Source organism: Ambystoma mexicanum, chromosome 1q (assembly GCF_040938575.1).
Source record: "Ambystoma mexicanum isolate Mex_15411 chromosome 1q, UKY_AmexF1_1, whole genome shotgun sequence".
Lineage (NCBI taxonomy): Eukaryota > Metazoa > Chordata > Amphibia > Caudata > Ambystomatidae > Ambystoma > Ambystoma mexicanum.
Window position 1 is genome coordinate 260,879,905 of NC_090922.1, and position 14,787 is coordinate 260,894,691.

Sequence of the window (14,787 nt, forward strand, 5' to 3'; positions counted from 1 at the left end):
GAATGATATTTCTTTAGTTGGTGCTAAGCAGTGCCACAGTTCATGTTCAAGGTTGCTTTTGTTTTTGTTTTTCTTATTTTGTTCCTGTACTTAACTCTGGCAAATGTTCTGTTCTTATTTAGAACTGATTACAGCTGCAATGTCTTATGATCTGTGATTGTTAAGCTTGTTATTATCGTTTTTCTATATGGCTTATTTTGGAAATAGATTTCATTTTTAAAAATGTTAGAAATAATAAGGCAAAACAAATTAGGGATATCATTTGAATGTACCCACCACGACTCAACACTAATTAAAAAATATTTGTGTCCTTTACCTTATTTCCTCTTTGAACCTTTAAAATCGATTGTCCAACCTCATTATTTTGCTGTAGAAAAAAATCCAATCAAAATAAAGTTTAAAAAGGGAGTAGTAACCAGGATGGGCATCTCAGACAGGAGGAGACAGTGACATGGGGATTCTTGTGACTGACCTGTAGCATTTTGTGGAAATGATTAACAAGTGTCGGGTAATATGGTGCGTTGTTATCCTCCATCTTTTGACCCCATTCATTGTAATGTGTACCATAGGGGACAGCATGCCAAACCTGCTATAATTCCCATGCAGTGGAATCCTAGCAATGAATGAGGAAGTCAGGGACAATTGCTGTAGGAGATACGTTGACATAATCTGCAGAAAAAGCAAACCAGGATTGCATTTTAGGACTTTATTTTATGTTTTGCAGATTATTTTCAGTGGAATGGAAGGATGATTGTTGAGAACTTGGAGAAAATGTCATAAGGGAGGGATTGCAGACTTTATGAAGAATGCAAAGGGATGTGTCCAGAAGTACCACTTGTAAAAGGAAGATCTGACCTGCAGAGGGAGAAGCAGGAGTAGTGGCTGGGGTGACTGGGAAAGGCTAAAGGTCAGTGGATGGCATGAGCTGGAGAAGTGAAGTGAGTGGAAAGAGGCAGTGGTAGAAACAGGGAAGAATTAGTGAGGCTAAAGAAGGAGGGACAGCATGATCTGGGGAAGGATGTGAGAGGAAGTCCACTGCATGGCTCTGGGGTCTTCTAGAAATGTGACCAAAGGTGCTGGGTGACTCCAAATCTATGAGATAATGGGCCCAGAAGAGGTATGCAGCAGATCCCCAACTTGTGGCATGGGACAATCACTGGAAACCCTGAATCAACATACATGAAACTATCCCTTTAAGTATGTGTGACTGATAGACAGACAGGTGACTAATTCTGGTACTGTCCCTTTAAGAGGATGGGACTTGGAGCAATCAGAAATAGAGGCTGTGCATAGGACACAGAGACTTGCTAGTCCATGCCATGGTTTACATAGATGATGAGAGAGCCCTTCCATAATCCAAACACAATGTCACTGTGAGTCCACCACTGACTGAGAGAGATGCTAAATGCTCTGAGCAGTTTGCAGAGCAAAGTGGTATTCAGCTGCAGTTCCCTCGGGTACTGCTTCATGTGCTCACTCCATAAACAGAGCAGATGCTGAGGACAGGGCGAATATAAAACCGCCTACCTTTGGCAGTCAAGTTATCCACCAAACAGCAATGCCTAAAAGAATACACTACAGGTCCTACCACCCCGGGGAAACCAAAACAGAGAAACAAGTGGAATCTGAAATGGAGGGGCAAAACAAAAGATGTGATGGCTGAAATGTTTTTAATCAATCTGGACACACCCACCCAACGCGGGGTGACTAAGGCCAAAACATCTTGCATTGCTCTGAGCAGCCATCCAGACCATTAATCGTCACCTGCCAACCGATTACAGAAAGGGGAACGTCCATATACACATCAGGCTTGGTCCGAACCCAAAAGGGGTAATCCAGCCCGAACTCCTTGGCCACAGCCCTTCTGTGCAAGAACAAAAGCAACCATAGACATGTTTCAGTCTAATTGGGCATCATCAGTGAGTTGTAGATGAGTCTCTAAGCCCAGCAGAAACACGGCCACATCTGGGCATACCAGTCCCACTCTGGGTGATTAAAACAAAACAAAATCGGTGACAGATGGAAGGTTTTGAATCAATCTGAACCTCTGGCATTGCTCTGAGACACCCTCCAGACCATCTTTCTTCACCTGCCACACCATTACAGAAAGGGGAAAGACTAAATGCAAATCAGGCTTCGTCCCACCCCAAAAGGTGCAGTTCAGCCCAAACTGCTTGGTCACACCCCTTCCGCACAAGACCAAAAGCAATCCCATACATGTGTCAGTTACATTGGGCATCATCAGTGAGATGTACCTTGATTCTCTAGCACCAGCAGGAATGGCACTGACTTTGGGGCATACCCTTCCCTCTCAGGGTGACTAAAGCAAAACAAAGAGCTGATGTCTGCATGCTTTTGCCTCAAGCAGACCTGTGGCTTTGTTCTGAGCAACCCACCAGGCCATCGTTCTTCACCAGCCAAGTGATTACAGAAAGGGGAATTACCATATGCAAATCAGACCTGGTCTCAATCCAAAAGGGGAATCCAGCCCAAACTGCTTTGTCACAACACTTATGCACGACACCACAAGCAACACTAGACTCCCCCACTCTATTAACAAAAAACATTTATTAAAAAAGCTAAAAGTAATTTTTGTTTTTCCGTCAAAGAAATTAGGTCATTTCTCTATTCATTTTTGTGTCGGAATTTTCACGGATATTCGTCTGGGAATACCCATCCAACTCAGTTTGACTAAAGCACAACAAAGACAAAGATGGCATTGCTCTGAGCAACCCTCCAGACCATCGTGCTTTGCCTGCCGAGACATTACAGACAAGGGAAAGACCATATGCAATCAGGCTTGGTTCGAGCCCAAATGAGGCAGTCCAGCCCAAACTGCTGGATCACATTCATTCTGCACAAGACCACAAGCAACCCAAGAAATGTTTCAGCCTCATTGGCATCATCAGTGACGTGTAACTTAAGTCCCTAAACCCAGCCATGCACGGGACCCATGTATGGGCATAGCAGTCCCACTTGTGATGGCTATATGACTATATTATGACTAAAACAAAACAAAACCGGTGTTGACTGCAAGGTTTTGAATAAATCCGAACCACTGGCATTGCTCTGAGCAATGCTCCAGACCACAGGTCTTTGCCTGCCAAGCCATTACTGAAAGGGGGGAAAGACCATATTCAAATCAGGCTTGGTCCCACCTCAAAAGGGGCAATCCAGCCCAAACTGCATGGTTTCATCACTTCTGCACAGGACCACAAAGGACCACAAACAACCATGTTTCAGCCTCCTTGGGAATTCTCAATGAGGTGTAGCTGCCGTAGTACCTGGATCCAGCGCAGAAGCAGCACAAACTCCTTCCTCCCCTTAGCAGTTTTGGCACCTGGGACTGAATGCACACAGGGCACCGCAACCACCACGGGGAAAGAGGGTTGGGGTCCTCGGGTTGGATGTGTACGGGGGTTGTAGGATCACCGGGTAGAGGTTGAGGTAGAGGTTATGGATGGGTAGGGGGCTTGAGGGTAAACATGCTCGTGGTCTCTTGAAGGTGCTTGGTTTTTATGCGAACACCTTTTGAGGAACACTTTCATACATGCACTCCCAACACACACTTAGTTTTGCTGCACTAAGTTTAGATGGATGCTTAGCTTCTTGACACTGATTCAAAAGCTGGCACCCTTCATCGCCAGCTTCAGCGATATCACCGTTGATTGACACTTACTTCAGTTTCACACAAAGTAGTATTCTGCAGTACCTCAAAACACAACTTAGGACTCTCTACACATTAGGCATGGGTGCAGGCTGGAACCCACCCACACTGCATAGCATGTGTTAGCAGTACGAACATTTGTACACAATGTTTGGTTTTGTGCTGGCCCCAGCACCAGATTGTCAATAACACAACACAGATCTTATGCCATATAAACTGTAAAAGACTTAGCTTCGGTGCTTGTCTGTGGTCCGGTTTGTCTGTGCCCCCAGCGGTGCATGGAAACCATGAGCTGCGTCTGTCGAACGAAAAAGTAATAGAACGCGGTTCTCTGATACGCGCGTTTCACCAATGATTTACTCGCACACAACTGTTCATGCGGTTAATAATGTGCGCCTGATGTCCAAATGCGCCCTATGGCTTCCTTTAGTATCGGGTGCCTCCCGGGTTTCACTCCCCCCGTGCCGTCATGCAGTTAGTAGTTCGGGGACTGTGTAAACTAGTCTACGTTCCATGCAAGTACGTTAAGAGTACTTAGCTTTTGTGCCGCGGGGCCGCGGTGAATAGATCTGGGCAAGGGATGGCCCCGCATAGGAGTTTTGCCTTCTCGGAGCTCTGGAAAACGCGTCCGCCCATGAAAAAGTCGAGCGTGAACGAAGTTTCGGCTTCTGCGCATGCGCGATCCCATTTTGCGCATGCGCGGTTGCTGGGGCGTTGTCTGCATGGGCTGCAGGCCCCGTGTGCTTGTTTCTGGATGTGCTGCTCCCGGGGGTGCTGGGAATTGTAGTCTGGAGCCACTTCTTGCTCCTGATGCTGCCTTAGTCCAGCAGATGCCATTCGTCCCCATCTGAGATTTCTACAAGTGGGACAGAGATGGCATCTGCTGGATGAATAAGTCCCCACACTGGTGGCTGCCACACAAGGCCCCTGTTGGGCTCTGACAGTAGCTTGAGTCTCTATGCCCAGCAATGCACAGGATCCACATCTGGGCATACCAGCTCCACTCGCTTTGACTAAAGCAAAACAAAAGAGGCAATGGCTGGAAGGTTATTAATCAACCTGAACCTCAGGCATTGCGCTAAACAACCATACAGACCACTGTTCTTCGCCTGCCAAGACATTTGTCATGATCACTGCTTCCAAGGAGCTAGGACCAGCCCAACGTCCTTGGAAGCAGGCCCCTAACCTTCATCCTAGGCACCAGCCGGTCCCCACTGGGACCTTTTGGACCTTGTCCTGGCGCCGGTGGCACCAGGCTCATCAAAGTCACAGGTCCCGGCACTGGAAGCGCCGGGCTCATAATTTGTATGAAGATGCTTGGGTGGACTTACCTGCAGCAGACCATGCTGCTTACTTACCAGCAACATAGGAATCCTCTGTGAGCCGGGACTACTTTCTTACCTGGGTGGGGCAAGCTCCACTCCCTGGATACAACACTGGAACTCTTCTGGAACAGGAACTCTTTTCTTACCTAGGCGAGGCCGTGGAGGAAGACACCTCATCACTCCAAGGCTATTTAAACCACACCCGATTGATGAAACGTGCTTCGCGTTATTCTGCATCTGCAGCAGAACGCTCACCGTGTCTGTTCCAGTTTTCTTCTTTCCGATCCTGAACCTGCAAGAACAAACGCTTACCATTCCTGTCCAGCCTTCAGTAGCACCTGCAAAGACAAGAAACAACAGGTTAGCACGGCAACCTTCACGCGCAGCGCTTTCCTCACCTGATCCATCGGCAGCTACCATCTATTCACGGTGCTCCTCCGCCTGTGAAGACAAAAGCATAGTTATTCCTGTGTGGAATTACTTACCGGCACTCCGCGAATTCCGGTTTTCTTCAACGCTGCAATCCTGCACCTGAAAGACAAAAGAAGAGACATTAGAAAGGTATTTTACTTACGCGCCATCGCGCCCGCCACAATAGGGCGCCTGCAAATACTCCGGCGTTTTCCAGCGTCTCTTCAACACCCGAACTCACAGCTGCAAGGGAAAAGAGACAGTTAGAGAGCTTTTGAAAAGCAGGCAACTGGCATTTACTTACGCATTTCCAAGCGCTTCATTCCAAGACTCTGGCTCGAACTTCAGCTTTCTTTACACCATCTTCTACCTCAAGAGCCCTGCAAGACAAATAGAAAAAGCATTATACAGAGCCCTGTTCCATATTAACGTGCCCACGCACCTAAAGACTGTAAGGACTTAAAAGGTGTCCTGAAACTCACCGTTCGTGCAGTTAACGACGGTAGCAATCCTCTGATGTCAAGAGGCCTACGTTTCACCCAGTGAAGGAACTGGCAACGGCACCCTGCATCAGACGCAAATGGAGAGTCTAGCATTCACCTATCTAAGGTGAGCACGTTGACCTTGGGGCTCCACGGAAAAGCGAGGAAGGGAAAGAGAGAGCGATACCCGACAACCCCAGATCATTAACCCCATATTCTTTCACCTGCAGATGTCTCACTCTTCGAGTTAGACACACAGTGCGAAGAGGCTCAGCCCCGGAAGCCAATCGAGTCCTGCACTTCACTTTTCGAGTCAGACACCATCCTGCCAAGACCGGCGCCTCCGTGGGAATCAGGTGAGCGTTACAACATTACAGTAAGGGCAAAGACCATATGCATCTCAGGCTTGGTCCCAATCCCATTCCAGCCCAGAATGCTTGGTCACATCCCTTCTGCACAAGATCACAAGCAAACCCAGACATGATCTATCCTCATTGAGCATCATCATTGAAGTGTAGCTTGTGTCTATAGACGCATTATGCACCGTGCACCGTTCCCACATCTGGGCATACCCGTCCAACTCAGGGCGACTAAAGCAAAATAAAAGAGATGATGGCTGGAAGGTTTTGAACCAATCTGAACTTCTGGCATTCCTCTGAGCAACACTCTTGGTCATTGTTCTTTGCTGCCAAGCAATTACAGACAGGGGAAAGACCATATGCAAATTAGGCTTAGCCCCAGCTTGGTCACATCCCTTCTGCACAAGACAACACGCAACCTCAGACATGTGTCAGCCTAATTGGGCATCATCAGTGAGGTGTAGCTTAAGTCCCTACGCCCAGCAATGAATGGGACCCATGTCTGGGCGTATCAGTCCCACTCATGATGACTAAAGCAAAAGAAAAGGGGTGATGACTTGGAAGGTTTTAAATCAACCTGAACCTCTGGCATTGCTCTGAGCAACCATACAGACCATCATTCTTCACCTGCCAAGCCATTACAGAAAGAGGAAAGACAATATGCAACACAGGCTTGGTCCCACCCCAAAAGGAGTGGTCCAGCCCAAATCGTTTGGTCACATCTCATCTGCATGAGACCACAAGCAACTCCAAACATTATCCGGCATCATCAGTGAAGTGTAGATTTTGTCCCTGGATCCAGCAGGCACAACACCCACATCTGGGCATACCTGTCCTACTCAAGGTGACTTAAGGAAAATAAAAGAGGTGATGGTGTGAAGGTTTTAAATCATTCTGAATCACTGGCATTCCTCTGAACGTTCCAGACCATAGTTCTTCACCTGCCAAGCCATAACAGAAAGGGGACATACCATGTGCAAATCAGGCTTGGTCCCACCCCAAAAGGGGCAGTCCAGCCCAAACTGCTTGGTCATATACTTTCTACACAAGACTACAAGCAACCTCAGACATGTTTCAGACTAATTGGGCATTAACAGTGAGGTGTAGCTGAGCTTGAGTCTCTACTCCCAACCATGCACAGGACCCACATCTGACCGTCCCACTCGCCGTGACTAAAGCAAAATGAAAGAGGTGATGGCTGGAGGGTGTTTAATCAATCTGAACCTCTGGCATTGCTCTGCGCAACCCTCCAGACAATATGGTTACTCATTGCCAGACAGTCATAGAGGTGATTGGCTGCAGATCTTGTATGGTGCTAGGGAGGCACTACAGGCAGCTCTGTGAAGAGGCAAATGTACAACCCCCTTTGCTACGGTTAACTTTGTAAATCTTCCATATGAATTTACCCTGACACAACTCCTTTACAATGAGTTTATGTGACATGGTGGGAGGCACACAGGTTCTCCACGCAGGACCACCTTCATGCAGAGGTCATGGCAGACCCATGTTGGAATGAACGGTCACTAGTGTGAAGCGCCACACTTGAACCAACATGGAATTGGCCAGAGGAAGGGCAATTTGGGCACTCAGAGTTTTATATATGGCTTCCCTTATTTCCTATTAGAGCCTATTGCTTGGGCCAGCCTGCGGAAACTCAGCTGCCCAACTTCTCGTTGTGTATTCTATTCTCACAGGAACCACCTCCACCACCACCCACAACCACATTATTTCTAAATAATACCACACTCTATGCAGTAATGCAAAGTCTGCAGGCTCATGTAGGTAGAAGTAGGTTCCTTTATTAGATCTTAGGTACACAAAATACCGGTCCCCACTACCCAGGTAGCTATCTCCAACTGTAGCTGCTGGAACCTATTGGATGGAACCTTCCATGATAGGCATTCATTCCATCACTCACTCATGACATCACTGCAACAAGGTTAACACACACTGGGAAGGGAAACAAGATAATACACACCTCCCTTTCTTACACAACAAAAATGTACACAGACAAAAGAGAAAGGGATGAAGGGCAGGATACCACACACCTCTTATCAACCAGAAAGAAGCCTGAGTGATCATAATGAACTCCGAGAAATACGGAGAGCAAAAGCACACCAGACGCACTGCTATCTAGTAAGAGGTGAGGGACTGATGGAACTGAAAGAACAAACACCCCCACCCGATACAGAGAACAGGGACCACATAGACAGGTGACCCATACATACTAAATGACAGGAGAGAGAACACTCACAATCAGGACCAATATTCTCTGGAGGTCACAAATAACACCAACACCAGCCTCTCAGCATACACACAACCTGACTAACCAAATAAATGGAAGTCACATTAAGGAGATGAACATATTACAGTAGCATGCACCATATACATGCGTGCATGCACTGACGCATGTCAATCTACTTGCAGTATCAAATGGGAACAATAAGCACTGCAGCAGCATACACCATCTAAATGCTTGTATGCACTTACTGGTGTTATTTTCCACCTCTTTTACTGAAATATTTAAGTGAAAATCCCTTGAACTAACGTGACACACATAGCATCACAGAATGCTTATCACACTTCCTATTGGGATACCCCTTTGGAGAACTGGGGCCCCAATACCACCATCACAAACTAATTGCTTAACTGACCCCCTTCTTGCCCAATAGTAAGGACATCCTCCCAACACTTGTGTATAGGCGCGTTACAAATGCCATATCATATCCTATCATCATAATGCACTATTTACTACAGTTCAAATTCCAACTCTGCAATGCTTAACAAACATTCCTAATATACGTGTTGTGTACTTTTTTTTCCCAGGATGACGTTTCTCCTAGAAAACATACACACACAATAATAAACATGTTTGGGCTCCTTTTTCTATAAAGTACTGTGACATAAGTCACGTTAACCAAATGCACCACCTTTGTGGCATTAATGATAATACCAATCAACATTTGGAAGCCCTACACTTTTTAAAAAATTACTTTAACCAAATTCGCCACCTTTGTAGCCTTAATGATAGTGCCAATCAACATTTGGTAGCCTGCATTTTTATTTGTTTAAATGGCTTTATCCAAATGTGGCATCTTTGTAGCCTTAATGATCTTTCACAATCAACATTTGGACTATTGGATAGCCTCTTTTTCCAAAAAAATGACATTTGTCATTATTGCTAATCTTAAAACACAATTATCAAGTTGACTTTCGTCACCCAGTCCCTAACACACAATGTTTGTTGCTTTAATGACATTTCTAGATCAACGCTAGGCCCTTCCTACTGGGTCTTCCGAAGAGCTCTCAAAACCTGGCTGTTTTCTTAATTAGGGAGCCTACATAAGGTCCCTCCAGGTCAATACTGTTCTGCATTTAACTGGTAATTGATCTGCATGTAACAGTAACTGCTATGTGTCTGCACGTAACTGGTCTCTGTAACAGCGCCTCGATGCCTTCGGATTTCGTGTGCTTTTTAAATGAAAAAATAAATAAATAAAATAAATAGAAGGCTCTGATATTTACACATCAGATGCATTCATCTGTACATAGGTCTACTGTTTAATTATAAGGTGCAGCTTGCATTCATAGGTTTTTTGATTACACATGGAATTCCTGTAGCATTGCATGGATCTGTGGTTCACTTATTGGCTCCATACACGTAATTGTGTATGTCTTTTGTTCTGCAGCGTAAATGTCACCTTGTCATCCATGTTTTTCTTGTTAGTCAAATTGTATTTTATCATAACAAAACATGACAATAAGGGTTCACACATTCACAAGAGGATTACAGATGAATTCACAAAATTGGTAACCAAAAATGAACATGCTTAAATGTACTTAACAATAAAGTAAGAACCTAGTAAGAGGAAAATAAGAACATCATAAAGAAAAAATAAGTCATATCAACTGTGCAATTGATGGATAATCATAAAACAATCCTCAACAAGCCAATTGTTTTGGTCAGAATAACAATGGCCTATAAAGTCACCAGGAACAGATCAACATATCTTGCAAATAACATAGATTTATGAAAGAACCGTTTATTATATGCACTGATCCAGACACATTAACCGTAGGCATCAAGAAAGTCCCCCATATGTCCAGAAATGTATCAGAATCCCCTGTTTGTTTGTACATAGCCCTTTCGTAGGTGGATACCGTGAGCAACGCTTCCACCCAATCATCGGTGCAGAAAGGGCAGACGATTTCCAGGAACTTAAAATCATCTTTTTTGCCAGCATACAAGCTCGGAGGAGCCATATTTTTTTACAAAATTGAAGATCCTCTAACAGACACGTCTCCAAGCACCAAAAGAGTTGCAGCCAGTGGAACGGTACAACATAACACTAAACCCAATCTTTCACAGACCCCCTCCCAGAATGTTTTAGTTTTTTGACAGAACCAAACCAGGTGACTGAGAGTGCCCATTGCTTGTTTGCACTTCCAACATAAGTCGCCCTCCAAAAGATGTCTTTTAAACATGCGTACCAGCGTCCAATAAGTCCTATAAAGGAGCTTGGTTTGCCATGCCCTTAGGCCCCAGTCCGTGCTCATCAGCCGCACATTACCACAGCACCGTAGCCAGTAACTCTGATTAATCACTTCACCCAGCTCTCTGGCCCAAACAGTCACCAACTCCGTATCTCCCTTACAAAAAGCTTTCAGAAATCCATACATAGTGGCCGCAGGATGAGATGCACGTTTGCAGGTTTCCAAAGCTGACCAAGCTATACTCTGAGTCACCAACTGTGACGGATCTATACTCAAGGCGATAATGCTCTTCAAATTTCTATATCCGCATAAGTGCAATCAGTCATATTCAACGTGTGGTGCAATTGTGCAAATGGGATCCATTCGTCACCTTCAAACAGATCCTTTATGTACTAGATTCCCGCCAGAAACCACGCAGGCCAGAATAGCACTTTCCTTTGTGATTTCAATGCAGGGTTGAACCAGATCGAAGAATCTAGGAATAAATAAGGATTGCTTCCTATGCGATTGGATATATCGCACCAGCATTCCTTCATGAAAGCAGTCCGCAGATTTAGCCGTTTTGAAGATTTTTTTTCCGTCATCAGTAGGACTTTGAATTTAATTGTGATAATGCATTACTCTCCCTTATTATTTCAACTATTTAAAGTGTCAGAGATTAGTCTAGAGCAGAGGATTTTCCTTTAGGATTAGAGTGTATGCAAAAATCTTGGCAGGGTTGTCATTGTCTGATCGCACACATTGGTAACAGAGGGTCTAGACCCTCCTTTGAACTGGAGAGCGGGAGGAGCTCCAGTGAAATCCAAGTGATACATCAAAAACTCCTTTGACAAGGACAATTTACAAAGTTTTTCTGGGGTATGCAGGATGCATTGGTGAGTTATCCAGGATCCAAATTCCCTGATGCCCACGTTTTATCCTCTATGACTCTTCTGCTTAGAATTGGCTTGTTAAGTTGGTCTGGTTCTGCTTGACCTGGGAGCCCTTGTGGGAGGGGCTAATGGGGATCAGCTTCTATTGGTACATGTGCTATGTGAACAGTTCTCAGGGTACACACATTGATGCGGGCAGCACTGCTGTTTACACACGTTTCTTGTAACTTTCCCCGAATCTACAATTTGAATCGATTCAATTATGTCTTAATCCTAACACGTTTTCTTTCTTTTTCATGTTCACAGATTTATATAAGGTTCTCATGGCTGAGTATCTAATCACTAATACACAGTATACAAGAGGACAACTTGAAGCTCTCATGGGATATGCAACACAAAACATCAGAAACCATGTCACTGAAATTAGGGACATGATTATTGAAGCATTCAATAAACACAAAGAACCATAAAGCTCAAGAGACATCAGATTCTGGTCATCGACCATCAAACGACATTGGATCTTTACACAAGCAGATCGTTTATCATGATACCGTAGTTCTATGTGCTTCGCTTTTTCCAGATCTCACTCCACCTGCTTCCCTTTGCATTTAAAAAAAAATACCCATTTCGGGTCATCTCAGTTACAAATCCTATTTTTGTAGTGAGCTTTACTTTTATTAATAAACAGAAGCCTAATATTTGGAATGGTTTGAGTATGCAAAAGCATTTAGAGTGCACTTCCTGTTATGGCCTATTGCAAGGAGAACTTCTGAACAGCTCAAATTCATAGTCATCCAAAGAACTTCTAAATCATACAGCAAATGTTTCAGTTCTCTTACTTTGAGTGCATGCACGCCATTGTAAGGGACTCTAGAGCCCAGGGCACAGACATCTTTGGGATACGGATACACAAACATGAAGGGACCAAGGTATCTTTTGTTGAGCCACCGTGAACGCCTCTTTGTCTCAATCACAATCCATCGCTTAATACGATGCTCGGGCAGCGATTTGAAAAAAAACATGTGAACTCCTTTGAAGATCCCTTGACCCCTTCATCCATGCTCGAAATGGGATAATAAATAAGTTGCAATTCCAGAGCAACATAAGCCGTCCACGATAAGGGTATCGGAATTCTAGCAGAGATACAGGACACATTTTAAGAATAGCAGTCCCCAGGAAGGTGCAGATGCTGAAGTATAGATGCAGGACACAGGGCAATGGTGCACATACTCCAGCTGAGAGACAGAACAGCACGAGGAAGGACCATATGCCAGAGATTATGTTTTGAGCTACGATTCTGGAAGCAACGAGGAAAATGCATGTCCCTAGTGTCGATACAGGACACATACTGGGAGCCATGAGCTAGGTGTACTCGCTCTAGCATAAATACATGGTGGGGACTAGAAACGATGAGAAAAGTACACATATGCAGAACACAGATCAGCATAGCACACATGTTCAAGTATAACTACAGGAGCAAGATTTTAAGAAACGGAAGACACACACCATACAATTAATAGCAATAACGGTAAAAGTTACCGGGAAGATGTACGTATCCGATAGCAGATCAAGACTATAAGGGCGGGTGCATGTTTTTCAAGTGGTTGTTCATGTGTGACCCAAGAAACAAATTACCTTTGGTTGTGAAATATGCCAATGTTCACTATTAATACCACCATCGAAAATATTTTCCCAAAAATGTTATTACTCCTGCCTCAAAGTACACCAGTGCCACGCTCCATTTGAAGATGGACATCAGACCCGTAACCGAAGAAATGACATTAAAACCAGTGCTGTATTGGGCGCGGAGCTGGTGCGCACCGGGGTTAGAAAGATATAGAGAGTCTCTCAAGCATGTCATGTCTCTGGAGGGCGGTAGATCGCTTCCATGGTTCCAAAAAATTAAGAGATGCTTGGCGGATCTGGGCCTTACGTCTTATTCGAAAAACCTGCATGCATTATGTCCGGGTTCTAAGGTCATTATTAAGGAGGCGGCCATGGCTGCTTGTCTCCAGCTTACAACAGGGATAATCTACCTGAAAGGTAAACCTGAATTTGGATATGAAGAATATCTGGATTTTATTGTTCCACCACTTGCACAAGCACTTTATGTAAAATGTAGGTTTCATTCTTTAAGCGTGGCCAAGTTCAGGAGCACCTGGAAGCCTAACAGAGCAAGTTTATGCCCCCTATGCAAATTGGGAGAGGAATCCGTTGTCCGCTTTATGCTGTTTTGCGTCTAATACAAGGACCTGAGATTAAGATATTTAAAACCGTTATTTAAATTATCGGGTGTCTGTGGGGTCGGCCAGGAAATGAGCCTGTGTAAATGAATGCAAAATCCAAATTTTGTCTACTTTGTTGTGAAGAAGATACAACGTGCATGTCTTACCACAACCCGACTGTTGAAAGGGGTGGATCAGCGTTGAGCTAGCTTTGAGTGACACTGCTTATGTGAAGACTTTTATCGTATCGATCTGAGCTGTGCCATGTATTTTAGAATATTAATAACTTATATTGCAATCATGACTATAATTCTGCACATAGGTTTTTACATTCTAAACAGATTCATGATTGATGCTTCCGCAATCTAATCTAAGTTTGACTGTTTATTTTATTCTAATTTTTGCTTTTACAATTGTAATGGTGTGGCTTTAATCTATCCAATATGTTGTTAGCATTGTTGATTGTTGCGTATTAATTTTATTTCAAATAAAGGTTTATACACATGTATGAATAACTATTAATACATATAAGACGAGACTTGATTGATGATTGTTTGAAGAATATACCCTGAGAAATTGACCACTTCTTTTTTCAATTTAATTTAATGTGCACTAGTTGTTCATAGAACTTTCAACACAATACAATACATCTAAAAGAAAAGCGCAAAAGAGAGAACGATTTCATACAAAGCGTATGAGCAAGAGTCAGCCAGTAAATAAATATAGATTAATCCCTTTTAAGAGCAGATCATTTTGAAATATTTAGGGGCTGGCAATGTTGACAGGTTAAACACTACGAGATTATATGAGTTGCCCAGAATCACACACATTGGATAAGTGATCAACCTGGAATTTGATTTCCCAGTTCCTGACATAACACAAGGTGAAAATATTTGTGAATGTTTCACTTTGATGAACTAGTAATAAATGCTGTCTTGTGGACCTGACTTGG

At 44.1% G+C, this 14,787-nt stretch overlaps 1 protein-coding gene across 1 annotated transcript in view; it reads left to right on the top strand.

The window, feature by feature from the left end:
* Nucleotides 1–14,576, top strand: part of LOC138527304 (cytosolic phospholipase A2 gamma-like) — a 309,672-nt gene extending 295,096 nt beyond the window's left edge. The window contains exon 4 of the mRNA XM_069638374.1: nucleotides 11,917–14,576. Within this exon, the coding sequence (XP_069494475.1) occupies nucleotides 11,917–12,080 (164 nt within the window). The 3' untranslated portion in view covers nucleotides 12,081–14,576. The remainder of the gene's footprint in view (nucleotides 1–11,916) is intronic.
* Nucleotides 14,577–14,787: the final 211 nt, after the last annotated feature.